Source organism: Oncorhynchus gorbuscha, linkage group LG26 (genome assembly GCF_021184085.1).
Source record: "Oncorhynchus gorbuscha isolate QuinsamMale2020 ecotype Even-year linkage group LG26, OgorEven_v1.0, whole genome shotgun sequence".
Taxonomy (NCBI): Eukaryota; Metazoa; Chordata; class Actinopteri; order Salmoniformes; family Salmonidae; genus Oncorhynchus; species Oncorhynchus gorbuscha.
The window spans coordinates 38,872,757-38,891,787 of NC_060198.1; the positions used below are offsets into that span (position 1 = coordinate 38,872,757).

General features: G+C 41.8%; 1 protein-coding gene across 5 annotated transcripts in view; it reads right to left on the reverse strand.

The window, feature by feature from the left end:
* The window catches only part of LOC124015164 (protein shisa-6-like), a 67,506-nt gene extending 50,549 nt beyond the window's left edge, over positions 1 to 16,957 (reverse strand). For 3 of the 5 annotated variants that reach the window (XM_046330162.1, XM_046330163.1, XM_046330161.1), the window contains exons 1-5: positions 16,841 to 16,957; positions 15,294 to 16,289; positions 9,033 to 9,181; positions 3,124 to 3,216; positions 2,249 to 2,320 (exon numbers count right to left, since the gene is read on the reverse strand). In XM_046330162.1, the coding sequence (XP_046186118.1) occupies positions 2,249 to 2,320; positions 3,124 to 3,216; positions 9,033 to 9,181; positions 15,294 to 15,838 (859 nt within the window). In that variant the 5' untranslated portion in view covers positions 15,839 to 16,289; positions 16,841 to 16,957. The remainder of the gene's footprint in view (positions 1 to 2,248; positions 2,321 to 3,123; positions 3,217 to 9,032; positions 9,182 to 15,293; positions 16,290 to 16,840) is intronic. The other 2 variants (XM_046330165.1, XM_046330164.1) reach the window with 1 other exon arrangement.
* Between the last annotated feature and the right edge of the window lie 2,074 nt (positions 16,958 to 19,031).

The following is a 19,031-nucleotide window of genomic DNA, read 5'->3' on the forward strand; positions in this document are numbered from 1 at the left end:
ACCAAATGTTTTTTAAAAAAATAAAAAAATAAAAGTAATGGCTTTTTTCTGGCCACTCTTCCGTAAAGCCCAGCTCTGTGCAGTGTACGGCTTAAAGTGGTCCTATGGACAGATACTCCAATCTCCGCTGTGGAGCTTTGCAGCTCCTTCAGGGTTATCTTTGGTCTCTTTGTTGTTTCTGATTAATGCCCTCCTTGCCAGTTCCGTGAGTTTTGGTGCACGGCCCTCTCTTGGCAGGTTTGTTGTGGTGTCATGTTCTTTAATTTTTTGTTATAATGGATTTAATGGTGCTCCGTGGGATGTTCAAAGTTTCTGATATTTTTTTATAACCCAACCTTGATCTGTACTTCTCCACAACTTTGTCCCTGACCTGTTTGGAGAGCTACTTGGTCTTCATGGTGCCTCTTGCTTGGTGATGCCCATTGCTTAGTGGTATTGCAGACTCTGGGGCCTTTCAGAACAGGTGTATATATACTGAAATCATGTGACACTTAGATTGCACACAGGTGGACTTTATTTAACAAATCATGTGATTTCTGAAGGTAATTGGTTGCTCCAGATCTTATTTAGGGGCTTCATAGCATAGGGGTCAATACATATGCACACACCACTTTTCCTTTTTTTCTTATTTTTTTTCTTGAAACGTTTTTTTTTTCACTTCACCAATTTGGACATTTTTTAAATGTCCATTACATGAAAAAATCAATTTAAATTACAAGTTGTAATGCAACAAAATAGGACAAACACCAAGAGGGGTGAATACGTTTGCAAGGCACTGTATAAATCGTAACGACCTGGCTAGATCATAAATGAACAATTGTCCAGACAGAGAATTGAGTTTAAAAATTCCAAATTTAATAAACAAACTCAACACAGGCTACTGTTTGGCCATAGCCCACGCCGAATAAGGATACCCGTATAAATCAACCGTGACTGTTTCTGGATAAGACCAGATGTAAGAGAGAGAACAATGGCTAAGCATGGTCTTAAACTGGTGATGCTCCACCCCCCAGCCAAACCCCCCCAAACCCGCCACCCGCCGCTCCACCAACCATCAGGATGCCCGGCACCAGAACATTCCAGGCATTCCTGTGGTTGGCAGATAGCAGTTTGACTGGCATGTCGGACCCCGTGAAAACTGGGTACTGGTAAGTACAACACAACCAACGAACAGCATAACACATAACACACAGCTGTCTGTGCAGGTCACTACAATATATATAAATATAATAAAGAAAACAGGAGAAATAAGAAATAAGAGAGTAAGCTATATACTGGGTCAGTGCCAATACTGGATGTCAAACTGGTGATAGTAACAGGAGGTACAGGGAGCAGACAGAGAGCCTGTTGACAGCCAGCTGTTTGAGGTGGAAAAGCCCTCGGCTTTGTAATGACAGATACTGTAACACCAGGCAGCAGTGATGTGGCCTAACAGGAAGGCCGAGGATTGCTGTTCAAACCCCAATTAGCCTACCTAATTTTCACATACATTTGTTGTATAAAGACATGAACATATTGAACAACTATATAGATTTGCAAGGAAATATTTGAATTCGAGGCAAATGTAAAACAGTATTTGTTTTTGTCACATGGCAAAATACCACTTACCTTGCAGACACCTAAAATTTACAAGAAGTGGTTATGGAATTGCAAACACAATAACACACACACACACACACACACACACACACACACACACACACACACACACACACACACACACACACACACACACACACACACACACACACACACACACACACACACACACACACACACACACACACACACACACACACACACACACACACACACACACACACACACACACGCTGTTAATCATAACATAGCAACCATTTTAATGCTTGTCACCCTCCTTGTCTATCCTAATCATCTACAGAACCCATGACTGCTTCATACTTTGGAGAACAGACCAGCACAGACATTCAAGCCTGTTTTCCACTCCTCCTTGTGGAGTTGTTTCTCTATGTTCAGCATCAGGTACGCCAGACAGCCATGCTTTCTGAAAGCTGTACTGGGCTGGTTAATGATAGTGGCAGGGCGTCTGCTCTGATGCCCTGCATTATGAGGAGCTGGTGCGATTAGCCGCCAAACCCACTCTATGGGCCCAGGGTCAAGGTGTGTGAAGTGTGTGAGAGTGGTCTTATCTGGCGGGAGCAGAAAGCAGGTGTGTGGCTGTTCCCCCGGCAGGAAGCAGGGGTCTCCATAGTGAGAATATGTTACATACTGTAGGAGATATTAGGAACGTCCAGATCTCCCTGCCAGGACAGTTGCCCTAAATCGTCTACAGAGTGCTGCGCTGCAAAGACAGAGAACAGCCACTTGTTTACTACTTAGCTTTATGCACCAACTCTAGCTATTATCATCCTATACTTTCAGATTAAGAACATTTCGTTTTCTATGTTGCAATTCAGTCTATTTATATTTCGACTGATAAATTCAATAGGTGTATATCATAATGTAGTTTTCTTGGCAATTGACAAGAAGTCACTTATGTACAACTATCATCAATGATTTTAAGCCTCCTTAGTGAGCGGAGACGAGACTCTGTCAGCTCAACTGACTGCATTGTTCTCGTACAGTAGACAGTTCTGTACACAGTGATCTGGCACGAAGAACAGTTGGAGGATGTGACAAGTACAGCATGCAGTGCTGGTAATGCTGAGTGTTATTTCATCCACACATGGCCATTGTGTAAATGCCTTTATGAGTCAGTCAAGGGGAAAAACATAACAAAAAGGAGAGAGTACTTTTCACATCTGAACAAAGCAGGAACTCGTTGAGGCTTTTCTCTTTTCAATTAGCTTTGAGAAATGCCGTTATTGTTCTGCCAAAAGCTTCAGTCCCATTTCCCAAGGTGACTGCCAGATGAGAAGTGAGCAAGTCAAATAATTGGGATGGGCTATTGCACTGTTTCCCCCTGATCTACTCAAACAGTGGTTTGAAAAACAAAGGAAGACATTTTGGACAAAGAGAGGAGGAAATGTGTGGAGGTGAGAGGCAAGGTCAAAATGTGAGTGAGATTTGTGTTAGAAGTTTGTACGTCAACGCTGTCTTTACTCTTGGAGAAATAGTCATTGTCATCAGACCAACAGACAATACCTTTTAGGTGCGGTCGTCCCAGTGTCACGAATCCAGAGGAGATGAAGTTATGATCAAGTTGGCCTTGGCGGAAGTTCTCTTTCCCATAGTGCCCTGTGAGAGAAATGCAGAGTTAAGATAGCATGAGATGACCAATACCATTTATCTGACCGAGACAATTCACTAAGCATATCCGTTGCTGATTTTCGTTCCAACCCTCACACACGAAATCACAAACAACTGTGTACACATATCAGAGTTTGGGAAACTCTTAATACCTCCAACCACCCTAGTTAATGAACGTATTACATGATGCATTAGCCTCATTCCTGAGTTAGCTGAATAGCTGTGTTCACGGCAGTTTGTCTTTTATGGAGTCTTAGTTCAGTTCAGCCAGTACTCTGACAGATAGTGAGGAGGCCTCTGTATTTCACTTCCTCTTTGGCTCAGACAACTGGAAAAGGAACAGGGGCACAGAGGGAAAGGAAGGTTTCACATTAACAATTTATGCTGTCTGATGTACACTCAGGATCATCACCACCGCAAAAGGTCTCCCCAAAGCTGCGAGCTGGGGGAGCTAGTGAAGACCTTCCCTTCTCATATATCGCTCACAAATTAAACAAAGATGCCCATTCAGGGTCAAAAGCCCTGCCCTTTTGCCAAAGCAGGTAAAACATTCAAACTTTAATTGGATGGCAAAATGTCTTTCAGGCTTGGGCACGTGACCCTGAAGATCAGTGATGAGATTCTAAAGAACCCTTCTAACCGAGACACTCTCCTGTGTTTTAAAACGGATTCATTCCATCCTCAACTTATACAGTACAACACTTTTACCCCACATAGACCTACACTATGGAGGGACCTTATATAATTGATTCATAAACTGTGTAATTGGATCTATCTATCTTCATAATCATGACAGCTGCATTGCAGTACTGTATCTATGAAATGTCAGTTTATAAAAAATGTGCCTTGCAACAAAACATTTCATCCTGAATTTCCTTGGTCTTAACGATTACTATGTAACATAATTTGTTCCAAGATTATATAGTGTGTCTGGCTGGAACAAGTCCTGTAATTGAGAGTGCAGAGATCCACAATGGACCGTCAAAGTGCCGGCCAGCAGTCTGACAACCTCCATTTGTCCTGCCAATCCAACACCAAAATGTTGTGCACAAAAAAGATGCAGGTAGGCTGAGAAAGTGAGTGTGTATCAGGCAGTGAAAGCTTAAGCTGAAAGTAGAGGAGAAACAACATGACGGTCTGTCTTAGAAAGGCCTATTGAGTTCCCCTCCCCTAGCTCTCTTCCTTCCTGTTAGTGTCAGTCTGTATTAGCTGGCAAATAGTTCAACAGCCTCATCTCAATGGAGCAACTTCAAAGTCAATAGTGTCACTCAGACCTTTGGGCCATAGAGGCAGAGATCGAACAGCATTTCAAATGATCATAATGAGAAGGAACACCTGGGACCATTAGCCCTGGTCCTCATTACACTGACGTTTGACACAGGCCTGAGCTCTCTAAAGCCTGTTTGGTTCTGTTTTCAAGCCCAATGGATACTGTAAACTGATTGCTGAAACATTTTATCCATCACTGTTACTTTGGGATTTTCATACTAAGAAACAAGTAAATACTTAATGACTCTCAGGATTTAAGAAGTTGACTGTGTCCAATTTATGCTGAATAGAAAGAGGCGTTTATGTGCAAGTTTTTAAAAAATCTGTTTAAAGTATGCCTTCATGAAGTGTTCTTGGCTTAGAATAATACCAAAGGGAAATCAACTACAACACATACAGTGCATTCAGAAGGTATTCAGACCTCTTCCCTTTTTCCACATTACAGCCTTATTCTAAAATGGATTCAATCATTTACACAGTCTACACAGAATACCCCATAAAAAAACAGAAATACCTTATAAGTATTCAGATCCATTCTATTAGACTTCGACATTGAGCTCAGGTGCATCCTGTTTCCATTGATCATCCTTGAGTTGTTTCTACAACTTGATTGGAGTCCACCTGTGGTAAATTCAATTGATTGGACATGACTTGGAAAGGCGTGGCACACCTGTCTATATAAGGTCCCACAGTTGACAGTGCATGTCAGAGAAAAAGCCATGAGGCCGGATGAATTGTTCATAGAGCTGCAAGGAAGGATTGTGTCGAGGTACAGATCTGGGGAAGGGTACCAAAACATTTCTGCATCATTGAAGGTCCCCAAAAACACAGTGGCCTCCATCATTCTTAAATGGAAGAAGTTTGGAATCACCAAGACTCTTCCTATAGCTGGCCTCCCAGCCAAACTGAGCAATCGGGGGAGAAGTGCCTTGGTCAGGGAGGTGACCAAGAAACTGATGGTCACTCTGAAAGCGCAAAGAGTTCCTCTGTGGAGATGGGAGAACCATCCAGAAGGACAACCATCTCTGAAACCCTCCACCAATCAGGCCTTTATGGTAGAGTGACCAGACGGAAGCCACTCCTCAGTAAAAGGCACGTGACAGCCCGCTTAGAGTTTGCCAAAAGGCACCTAAATGACTCTCAGACCATGAGAACAAAGGTGGAACTCTTTGGCCTGAATGCCAAGCGTCACGTCTGGAGGAAACCTGGCACCATCCCTATGGTGAAGCATGGTGGTGGCAGCATCATGCAGTGGGGATGTTTTTCAGTGGCAGGGACTGGGAGACTCGTCAGGATTGAGGGGAAGATGAACAGAGCAATGTACAGAGAGATCCTTGATGAAAACTTGCTCCACAGCGCTCAGGACCTCAGACTGGTGCGAAGGTTCACCTAATCAGCTTTCTAACCTTGGTCTACTCTAAGGACAGCACCTAAGGGCTGAATTCAGGTTCTACTGTATGAGACGTTGACTATGTTCTTATGCTGAAATACACTATCTTGAAAGGGTCATTTAACTGATTTTCCTTAGAACATAATATATTTCCAAGTGTAAAAATAAAACAACGTAGAATACAATCTGAATTGTGAAAAACAGATATATTCATATGAGGATCTCATGTATTACTGCAGATTCCCAGGTATATCCACATATAATCTACATGAGCCACCAAAGACACCATCTAGCACTGTAATACAGTATGTAATGGATTACTGTATGTGTTGAGGCTAGTTCAGTCAAGGCCAGTTTAACCCAATATAGTACAGCTGATGCCAGACTTGGGGGAGACGCGTACAGTATTTCACAACAGAAAGATGAGTCATGTCAGAAGGAGGCTACAAGGGATGAAGACCAATTACAGGACTGACATGAACCCAAACAAAATAGTCAGCCTCTAGGGAAGTATCCTGCGTAGTCCACAATCTCTTAATGTAAAACACTGGGGAAGTATGCAGCATAGTCCACAATCTCTTAATGTTAAACACTGGGGAAGTTAGCAGGATAGTCCACAATCTCTTAATGTAAAACACCAGGGAAGTATCCATCGTAGTCCACAATCTCTTAATGTTAAACACCAGGGAAATATCCAGCATAGTCCACAATCTCTTAATGTTAAACACCAGGGAAGTATCCACCATAGTCCACAATCTCTTAATGTTAAACACCAGGTAAGTATCCACCATAGTCCACAATCTCTTAATGTAAAACACCAGGGAAGTATCCACCATAGTCCACAATCTCTTAATGTAAAACACCAGGGAAGTATCCACCATAGTCCACAATCTCTTAATGTAAAACACCAGGGAAGTATCCACCATAGTCCACAATCTCTTAATGTTAAACTCCAGGGAAGTATCCACCATAGTCCACAATCTCTTAACGTTAAACACCAGGGAAGTATCCACCATAGTCCACAATCTCTTAATGTTAAACACCAGGGAAGTATCCACCATAGTCCACAATCTCTTAATGTTAAACACCAGGGAAGTATCCACCATAGTCCACAATCTCTTAATGTTAAACACCAGGGAAATATCCAGCATTGTCCACAATCTCTTAATGTTAAACACCAGGGAAATATCCAGCATTGTCCACAATCTCTTAATGGTAAACACCGGGGTATCATGGTAGTCTTGAGGTCACTTCAGGGTTAACATTATTGATTAACGAAGCACAGTGAAAGCTGTTAGAGGGGATGAAAGCCAATAAGGGGTTAGACAATCCAAGTTTTGGGCAACTGTATGGCAGTCAAAGTGGTTATTGATTCCAATGAGAATTATTGAAGTGTCAAGTGCTGGAATTCAGGCAAACATAACTGTAACTACCTCTGTTGGCTAGCCCTTACAGTAGTTTCATTTAATAAACTGCACATACCAGCAGCTGTGGCTTTTGTGGCTCGAGTCAAGTCTGAGAAAAGCGGCTCACATCCCATGGTGTAGCACGTAACAGTTCTCCTCTGACACAATCCCTGGATGAGGAGGAGTCTCTACTTTGACACGAGAGTGAAACATAACACTGAATCTGGGACACCATACTAGGGCACTTAGCAAGCGATCCCCGGAGCAGGGATCTGGAGACCGGATAAAAGAAGGAGGAACAACGATGCAAGACAGAATTATCTCAGGACAAAAGCCATGTGTCTCCCGAAGAACATGTTAAGTTGCATCTCCATTTTGAGCCAATGCTGAGTAGGCTTATGGAACCCCAGCATGAAAATAGACTCAGCCGAGGCCCTTTGTCTAAACTGCTATATCGTTTTCAGTCTTTAAAAAATATACTTAAGTAGCAGGGCCCCATCATCAGTTTGGGGGAGTAGTGAACTACATGTGGTTTAACTAGCAATTTAAATACATTTTTGCAGCAGATTTGTGGTAGTTGACCTAAATTCAAATCTTGGTAGTGTTGTCATGTAGTAGGCAACTTTGTAGGCAACTTTTTTTGCCATGTAGTGTCGTAGCTTACTACTGTAACTACACACTACTCTTTTGCCATGTAGAGGTGTAGCTTACTACTGGAACTACACACCACTTTCTTTTCAAAAATAAAATATTGGTGAAGTAGGCAAGAATTGCCCTTATTTTTCAGCATCAAACCTGCCTAATTCTCACTTGAAACACTTTGTTGTGTGCCTAATTCCACATGTTTGAGTTTAATAGGCCAGAATACACATTCTGTTAACATCTGACTCCAGAGTGATATGTTCTTGCAATTTGCAGTCTGTGACATTTCAGATTCAGGTATGATACTTTTTCGCTAAGTAGTTTGGTTGTAGTGACCTACTTTTTAAAAGTAACTTTAAGGTTAGCTTTAGTGTAGTTTAACTTACAATAGTGTGAAGTAACTGGTAGCTCGTTAATGATATTTTCAGAGTAGCTTCCCCAACACTGCCCATCATCTATTTCAGTGAGTGTGTCAAAGACCATTTTAACCATTAATGAAAGCAATAAGGTCCCACTTTACCATGCAAAGGTTGCATACCATAGAAATAACATTGTTGTACACATGTCAGCCAAGTATAATGACAGTAGTTATATATACTGTTACATAGAAGTGTGTACAATGGAGATTACTGTGTAGTCATAAAAAGCTATTGAAAGTCCATAATAGAATGTCTCCTTATTCAGTCATCCCTGCTTGTCTCGTTTTTTATGGGATTTCTATAATCTACCTCCACAATTCCTACCAATCACTACTGTCTATATGAAATTCAGACTGTATCTCCACCACTCAGAGAACGTAACTGAGGGCAAAGAATATGGCTTTAATAACACCTTCTCTATTATGTTCTCATGACATTTACATTGAACCTCGTTTCATTTGATCTAACTATTTAACATAACCTCTGTTTTCATAGTAACTCTGTCATCTTGGGTATTGATTTTATACAGAGAAAGGACTTTGATTCAACTCATAGTGCACCATGCAGCTTACTAGAGGTAAAGACCATTTCAGAACCTATGCTTAGGACAAATACAGTTTGAATCATTTTTGCAAGATATTCTTGGATATGTGAAGTAAAAACAGTGCAGGTACCCACCGTGGTTTGCTAGCATGGTGTGAACTGGGGTGTAATGGTTCTTGGATGTTCGGAGAGGTGTGTCCATGTCTTTGGGTGAACCCTCCAATGCTGCAATATTTTCATTCTCCTTATTTAGTCCTTGTTGCCTCATAATGTCTGCAAGGGCTCTGCAAAAGAAATGTAAAAACACAGATGTAATTTTTGCGTTTTCAGACTATACAAACAGAACCAGAAATACTTTCCTGTTTTCAATCACCGTCAACCATTATTCTCAACATCCCCAGAAGGTCTACTTAATTTATTTAGTTACATACAGCTCCAATTGTGTTGGTGGAGCTCCAGAACCAGGCACAGTGTGAAGTGTAATTACACCCAAGGTGGCCGATAGGCCAGGTTTCAATACTGAGCCACACTGAGTTCAGGTGGGCCTTTCCCTTCAGGCCAAGGGAAAACAACTAAAGCCATTCATCAATGTTCCTTGAAGAACGTTCTGCTAGAGTTATATGCCCCCACTACTAAGGTTCAAATGGGAATCTAACTCCTACCAAGTTACCAATTTTCAAGGGCTCTACACAAAGCATCTTGCTATCACCATTTTCAACATTGGTCCCCATTGAAGTATAGTGATGAGGATGGTGGACATATTGGTTTCTTCAAAGAGCTGAAAGGGTAATGTAACTGTGTCAAAGTCGACCTGAGTCAACTTCTTTCCATAACTCTCTGTGACTTTGGGAGCTATGTATTAATAGCCTTTCCCTTCTAGGATGGGCACACTTTAACCATATCCTTTCTACAGACTGAGGCGACCTGGTTTTCATCGCCCCAGTTGACTACTTTGTATCTTGTATGGCAGGAACACGTTCAACCAGTCCCACACAGTGGAGGAATAGAGGTGCTTTTAAAAAAATATCGTGTTTGAAAACCCCAAAGTCTAGATCTGTCACAGTTTCCTCTCCTACAAAATCTCTTCGGTAAATCATGTTTCAATAGCACCAGTACATTCCTATGTATGGGAAGGGGAAAAACATCTACAAGAAATGGGAACGTATAAAATAATCTTCAAACGATACACCCATCATCCATCGAGGGAGTGAAGTAAATACTGTAAAAAAGAGAAGTGAAAATAAATTGTAATTCCCTTTACACTGCACTTGCAGCACATGACAGAGGATGTAGTTCAGTCTTGTTGGTTATCAGAGGGACTTGGCCTCCGCAGTGAAATTAGATTTTTTTCTTCTCTTTCTTTTTCTATTTTCACACATTTCTACAATGTCAAAAGAGATAAGGAAGCCTAGAATGTGTTTACAGAAATGGCAGCATGTTATTTCAGTCTGTTATTTCAGACTGAGACAGATATTGAATTATTATGAGCATGTGGCGTAGATGTTCAACAAGTCTATCATCTGCATTCTAAACGGATTAGTTTAGTTTATTAGGATCCCATTAGCTACTGCACATGCAGCAGCTACTCTTCCTGGGGTACACATACAATGTACAAATTCATGACGAAGTACAGAACCATTATAGACAAGAAAAACACAAGATATTACATTAAACCCAAATGAAAATGCACATAAAAATAAGAGTTATATATTTGAATGGGACCAAGAGACAACAGTATTTACACACTATTCATACAGTATATACATATTCATATTCTTATATACAAGAAATAGGAGAAATTATGTGATACAACATACATTTTATGTCAGTTTTTTAAAGCTAAACTTACTTTTTGTCTGAGTAACCTCTTGTGGCAGAGCATTCCACAATGACATGGCTCTAAACATACAGTAACTGAGCGATGCATTAAATCTGTCTTTGGTTTGGATACTGTGAAGAAACCCATAGTGCCGTGTCTGGTGGAGTATGTACAGTATGTCTGTTTGAAGTGTATGCATATAGATTATACAAGTGGTTAGGCATTTTCAAGACACACACATTTCTTAAAAAGACTCAAAGAGAAGTAACACATTTCTCCTCAACCCTCAACCATGACAGACTCATGCATGCTGTTGATGTTAGTTCTGTGTGTACAGTCAAGGGCAAGGCGTGCTGCTTTGTTTTGAGCCAACTGCAGCTTTGCTAGGTCTTTGTTTGCTGCACCGGGCCATTTTCCAATTAAAATAGGTTCAAAAGCATTGGGGAGAAAAAAATGGAAACCAAATCCTGAACTCCACAAAATGTTTGTCAAGCCATGATTAATGGCTGAATGAATATGTTCGAAAAGAATTGCAGCATTGACCCTGCCTATCAGGTTGTCAGTAATCTCGGTTGACGCCGAAATAAAATATTTTGTAATTTGGTCAGATGCTCGAGGACCAGTACCAGTACCAATTAGATTTATGTAGTCTGTCCATGAGAGATTAGGTTGTCAGGAACACCAAAGAAATGAATATTCCCAATGTGAGCAGAGAGAAGGATATCACTGACATGCCAACCACTAATGGACTGGAAGCAGAAAGTGGAGAATGAATAAATCCATGTAGGTGTGCTTTACATGCATTAAAGTTATACAAGAGACATTGCAAAGTCATACTATCTCACCTACCCCTACCTTTCTCTGCCCAATATTATTGTACAATCACTCAAAAAATACATATTCAATCTCACTGCATGCAGGTCAATTTAGAAATCCCTTTTGAATATATTGGAACTGACTCTCACCGGCCTAACAAAACCTAATACATACTCAATCTGAGAGTAGATACGTTTTTTGCAACAGATCCATCTTAAATTGCATCCAGGTTTGCTTTCGAGAAAGTGATCAATATAGACCACTCAAATCCCTGGCTTTGGCTTTCACTCGACATTTATTGTGCCTCCGTGAAGGTCACAGAAGAAACAACAAAGGTCTGCCAATGCCTTAGCATTCCCCTCACAATCCATCCCCAGTCACTGAGATAAGACTCTGAGTCACTTCACAGGGCTAAATACATTTAAACCATTGCCTAGTATATAGTTAATCCCATGTTCCAATACAGCTCTCGACAGGGTGATCAGCATGGATGTCTCAAGCCAGCCACAGAAGTAATTTTTTCAGAGATCATTATTACCTAATGTGCCAAATGATTGTTGGAAATAAATCATTAAAAAAAGCTATTGAATGTCCACTATGCAATGTCTCCTCGTTTAGTCATCCCTACTCTGGCTGCATTTACGCAGGCAGCCCAATTCTGATTTCATTTGAAAATTGATCTTTTGACCAGTCACATGAGATATTTTTACATTATATATATATATAATTATTTTTTAAATATAATTTTACCCCCCTTTCTCCCCAATTTTGTGGTATCCAATTGTTAGTAGTTACTATCTTGTCTCATCGCTACAACTCCCGTACGGGCTCGGAAGAGACGAAGGTCGAAAGCCATGCGTCCTCCGAAACACAACCCAACGAAGCCGCACTGCTTCTTAACACAGCGCGCATCCAACCCGGAAGCCAGCCGCACCAATGTGTCGGAGGAAACACCGTGCACCTGGCGACCAGGTTAGCGTGCACTGCACCCGGCCCGCCACAGGAGTCGCTGGTGCGCAATGAGACAAGGATATCCCTACTGGCCAAACCCTCCATAACACGGACGACGCTAGGCTAATTGTGCGTTGCCCCACGGACCTCCCAGTCGGGTCCGGCTGCGACATAGCCTGGGCGCAGCTAGCACTGCAATGCAGTGCCCTAGACCACTGCACCACCCGGGAGGCCCTACATTATATATTTTTTGAGCTGATCTGATTGGTCAAAAGACAAATTAGTAAAGAAAAAAATCAGAATTGGACAGCATCTGTCTCATCTCTCTCACCACCACTCATACTGATGTGGTGGTGGCAGTAAGCATCTCCATTTGAAAGTATGCCCCATGGCTAGGATAGGAGAGCATTAAGGGGCCAGAAATCCTCACAGTCTCCTCAGTTCTGAGTACTGAGATGGAGGTACTGCCACAGCCTCAGAAGTCTAATAGTCTTCAGTGGGATCAAAGTGAGTCGTTTGGTAGGTTGCATGAAATAGCTTTGACTAGAACTGTAGGAATACACTAGAGACAGACAGATATTGGTATCATATTTCTACTTGTACTGTCATCGTTGAAACTGTCAAGGTAATGGCTTGGCTTGCATTTAAGGATTGTATATTTGAATGTCACTCTACGAGCAGACAAATGTGTCTGAGAACATTATCTCTTAAACCAAAGACCTGTACTTGACACCATCTTTTGGTGTGACTATTAAATCAATAGCTATTGAGGTTGTTGACATGACCATGAGTTTTCTAAAGGAAAAATGAATGGGGGGCACTTATCCAAGCCTTGTTCTCGTATCTATATTTTGTCAACAGAACCGTCCACCTGAAAGATTTCTCTTCAGAACCAGATGTTTAATAAACTGAGGGGAACAAAAAGGTTTCCTTTCTACTGCTTTGATATGCATTGTTCAGCTAGGAGTCAATGACATTTGACAGGCTGAAGTATGGACTTCTAACAACAGTGTGAGTGTGACTCATCTAACAGCAGAAGTATTAATGCAGAAAACAGGTGCTGAGGTTAAAGGATGTTGTGGAAGAGAGACAGATCTATGGTTGTAGATGACAAGATGACAGTGTCATCCTCGGAGCTTACCCCATACTGAACATCTGGCCACCGTTACAGTTCAAGCTGCATTTAACTCCAGACAAAGGTCTTCCAGTCTGCTAGACCAGCCACTATATCCATTAGGGGTGTGGTACAAATGATCTCTAGTGGAGAAACATACATTTTCTATCTAGGGTTGATGCCATGGGAGGGGCTTGCTTAAGAATGGGGACAAATTCATGCTGCATGGACTCTGAGAACAATCAATCTGAATTCCCATCACTACCTTGATTTTATGGAGCCAGCAGGTAACGAGGGTACAGAAGCCAGTCCTAGCAAGGCACAATTAGCCTCACATGGGCTTTAATCAAGATCTTAGCTTTGGCTGAACAGGTAGATAACCCCCTCTGCTATGGGCACCATTAGACAACCACAATGATTGGCTAACCACATGTGGTTTCGCCACCCAAACCATCTCTTTGGGTACTGTCTTGTTATAGTTTTTATTGCAAGGCATAGGTATACTACTCACATATAACACTGTGAGTGAATGAGATAGCTGCTGGCTTAATCTGCTAAATTCATCATGGCGAGCACAAAATCCCTAACATACTCCTCCACTTCAGAAGGTTAACTGTCTTTCAATTCAGACTAAGGTACACTAGTTACTCTCCTAGCTCTAGGACGTGCTTAACAATATAGTCAAGGCTTCTAATGTGTCATGGAAAAAATCACCAGCTTCAATCATTTTGGAGGCAATACGCTATTTTCAGCACCTATCCAAATACTTGGAAATTGTTTGGACTTCAGAGTGCCTGATTATAAGGATTAGTGGAACAGTATGCATTCATTCCATTCATAGGAACATAATATAATGAATACATTGAGACATTGATTCCTCGGCAGTTAGATGTATTCCACCATAATGTGTTTATCTCATACTTTCCCAACAGCAGTCCATCCATGGGCCATTATCCCGTAAGATACAAAGCCAATCAAAAGAAGGGAGAGTGACATCTGTACAGTATGTCCTCTGGGTTGTTAGCGGTGAAGCAACCCAACCTTGCTCTTAGTCTGAATGTTATACTGTGACCATGAATGTGATGCCTTTACTTTGACAGAGACATTCAATTCCACACCTGCCTCATGGAGGTTTGTTTGTGCTGCTGATGAAAACGGAGCAATACTTTAGTTGACAAGAGGCATTTAATGTTCCAATGTATGGTGGTGGTTGTGGTAGTGGTAGTGGTGGTGGTAGTGGTGAATCGGGTTGACTGTCACTTGGGGGTTGTGTATATCTGCATAAGAGAGGTACTTGAAAAGGAGTTGATTGTAATGATCAGTTGTCCTTTGAGTAATGGCTTGCAGGTGATGTAACACTATTTTCCAGAGAGGAATGAAACTGAGCACCATTGTGAATTATGGCTTCATCCCTATTCAAAGGTTGAGAATATATGTGGTCAGATTTCTATGCATCATTGGGATGAAGTGCTCATGATTTAGTCTATTCACAAATCTAATTTAGCTTTCTATACCCACTGTACACATTTTTTACTGTCATCAGCGGACTTTTCATGTCTGTGAAAGCTGAAGCTGGTGTTTCATAACAGTGATTGCACACACAATCATACCCCCCCCCCCCTACACACACACATAGGGAAAAAGTGGCCCCCATAATAAATGACTATTTCTTAACCTGAATGTCAGGGTGACTTACCTATGGACATTCATTTCCTGAGGGGGCTTGGTTGCTTTGTCGTAGGCAACTTTTGCAGAAACTCCGATGAGGATGATAAAAGCTATGACACCACAGGTGATGTATACCGTTGTGTTAGTCTGATCCAAGTCAGGGTCGTAAGTGTCACCTGTTGGTGCCGGGGAGGGAGGCTGCGTTTTGATCCAATCTGGGGTGTTATAATTTGTGCAAGTTTTCTGTTCTATGCGTTTCCCTTTTTCTGCACAGCAATAGCGCAGGAAACAACTTCCACAACAGTAGCGGTGCTCGGTATTGTTGCACTCGAACACTTTATCGTACGCTCCGCTCACGTCATAGTAGCCCAGGCACGTGTCATGGGTAGCGATCGAAGGTGCCTGGACCTGAGTGTTTCGCCGCGGAACCGCAGTAGGCGCCTCCGTGCCGTTCACCTCCTTCATCTTCTGATTCCGCTTTGGAGCGTTTTTCTTCTTGTTGGCTGTAGCCGCGCACAGTACATTCAGCGGGTCCAAGTAAATCAAAAGAAGCAGAAGATGCTGTATCCCCATGATTTGAGGTGGTATGTCTTTGCTGATGCGATCGTTTGCCCCCCACTTTTTAGTTGTATGCTTTCTCTCCTCACACGAAGACCTCTGCTTCTTTACCTAGCCGTGCTCCTGCCACTGACCCAGTCTTGCGGCTGTCCACAGGGGTTCATTTCCGAAGCCCTTTTCCAACTGTCCACTGCTGAGAGTGTCATGCTCTGGTTGAGGGAAGGACGCTTCTTGCACCAGTCGATTGCGGTCGGACGACCGTGTCACACACTATGCAGCATCCTCCGAATATAGGTGGAGTTCTGTGGTCATCGGGGGACTTTTGGGTGGAGGAAGTGTCATTTGGATTCAGCTTGAGAAATGGGCTGAAGAATCCCCTCCGGCTGTCTCCGACAATGCCATCTACCATAAGTATATCTTTATTAGCAAAGCTCTAAATCTTGCACAGTTGAACGCTGATTGTTTTCTGTAGAGAAAGCAGGAGAGAAAGACAGAGGATTCAGTAAATTCCTACTGTAAAAAAAATACTTTGTTAAAAGAAAAAAAGGAACAAACATTTTGCACAAGAAAAATAACATAACCATCTGCACCAAATTAAATCTAATTTTATGAATTGCGTATCAATGCCAACTAAACAGACGCATATGAACGCGCTAAAACAATTCTGCTCAGTCAAACAAACGTTCCCTCGCAGACGCGCGAACTGTTTCAGCACCATGGACAGCGCAACCCAGCGCGGACACTATGCGGATATATCCTTGAGTAGTTCTTGGTGCTATGCTTTCTATTTTTGAATGTCCACTTCAAAGTTATAACACAGACACATAAAACGTCTTAACTCATTTTTACAGAGAAATAGCCTAACATATTCAATGCTGGTAGTTTCCCCTCTCTTTTCTTGTACGAAGTTTACTTTCCTCCAGCTCCATTCATGGAGAGAAGAAGGCGAATCTAACGAAACTTTTGCACAAACAAGACAACCAAAATCACACAGCAACGAAACAGATAAGCACTTACCCGTTGATGGTGTCCGGCAACTGGTTCTCTCGATTCTGCCACAGACTGAACCAAAGTACCTCAGCTCCGCGTGAGACCCCGCTCTGCTCCGACCCGACTCCATCCCTCACTCCCCCCTCCACATGAGCGCATCTACGTCACCAATACAGGTACCTCAGTTAATTAGAAATCGGCCCCTGACAGCAGTGTGCTCGGTCATGCCTACAGGCTGCACTCAGTAATCTGGATCATTCTAGAACTGCATTAGAGCTTTCTCTTTCAGAGTGCAACGTTGGTGGTGTAAATCTTCGCTCTACTGCACAATGATGCGTTCACTCATACCATGTAACAGCAGCATGTTGCAATTGTTGGTGCTTCTATATAGTTGGCTTTTATTATGCCCTATTATGCGAGAGATTGGGAATGATCTGCTTTAGGTAATACAATAACATGCCACAATATGATGCTAATACACAGTTTAACATGTCATGATAGCAGAGTTTGTCTCCAGGCTATTGGAATGTTCCATTCTGGTGTTCAGAAAAGTGGCTATATTTCCTAATACATTGATATCTAATCTGGAATGTGGCTCACTGGAAAGAGAGACCACATACATTACAACGGAAAGCAGTTGGTTAATATTCAGTGAAAAAGCTGCATTAAAGCTAACACACTTACTTATAGGAGGCTCCAGAAACCGCAGTAGCCTAATTTTCAATGAAAGACACTGCATCATGTTCAACCTCCATGTAATTTTGGACGAGGCAGTGGAGACTGAAAAAGAACAATGGCCTACATAATTGACTTCAGCCCCTAGTTCAGTGGAGGTTCCTGGGAGACCTTGTGCAATCTAAATCTAACAATCCTTATCGTTTCAGAGAACTCTACATATTTGATGTACTTTCCCACCTCATTTTTCATTTGACAGGTTTGTGTACTTTCAGTTGTGTTTGCCCCATATTACAGTATGAGTATAACGATATGATGAGATACTATTACTCTCCAAGCACATCAAGTTACTTTGTGGCCCATGGTTTAATGAGGTAGCCTTTTTTAACCTTGTCCACACGTTGAGTTGCATGTTGAAAACAGCGAGGCCTTTGAAATGAAATCCATAAACTCCACGCTGCCCTGACAGTGTTCAGAAGCTAATATGACAAGGAGAAAAGAAAAGGGCACAGGGCTTTTGATAAATGTGTTTCTTCTGGATGCTATGGATGGCAGCATTTGCAAATTAGCCCCCCGACTCTCTGTCAGTCAAAATGACACATCAGATGTCACATCGAGCACAAAGGGAAGAAGGATTGTCCATTAATGTTTAACAGCTTAGTGCGGAGAAAGCTAGCCTCAGCAAAAAGCATTGACAGGTAACGACTGGGTCGACATTGGCTCAGGAATAATGAGACCATTCCTCCGAAGAATGAAATCATTAGGGTTCCAACCTGGGAATTCTGCTCTCTTGTTTTCTCCCAATTAAGTGGAATGAGCAACATCTTGAAACAACAACTAATTGGAAACAATACTGTCTAATGTTATATTTTCTCCAAACAGAAGACCAAGTGACAATAATGAGTTGTCATTGTTATGACATCATAAATATGCCCCACCTACTGCACCACATCAGTTTGCTGTGTGTCTAAAAACCGGCTCTTTCAATCGAGGACTGTATGTGGATCTCTTTTTGGGCTTCAGCTCAGAGCATAACCAAAATGTCTGCCCCAGTTCTTATGCTAAACAGAGTAGTGTGTAATGTTGAAATGTTTAGGTATTTTTGAGTTAATGGAACTGTCCAAATTTTTATCAAAAAGCAAATACTCTTTGAAAAATGAATTGATTTTAAGGCATTTGTATGCGATTTTATAAGATTTGAATTCCTAGAAGTACCATCAGCCCACATCCGTGTATTCCAAAGTCACAAAATCATTGAGTCTGGAAGGGTTATGCTAAATCTACATGAATGTCCTCTGAGATGCAGAAGTAAACCCACTTCAAACAACCAATACACCTTTCAATTTAATGAGAACATATGTAATGGCACCCTATCTCCCTCATTTTGACAGGCCCAAGCGATCTCCTCTCAAGAGCAGATAGGCATGGGGAAATTAGCCGATGTTATCAGCGCTGATGTTATCAAAGTTAGTCATTTGGGGCATACTAGGCAGCTTCTGTGTGGCCTACTACTTATCTCCAATTTCAGAGTGAAGCCAGAAGG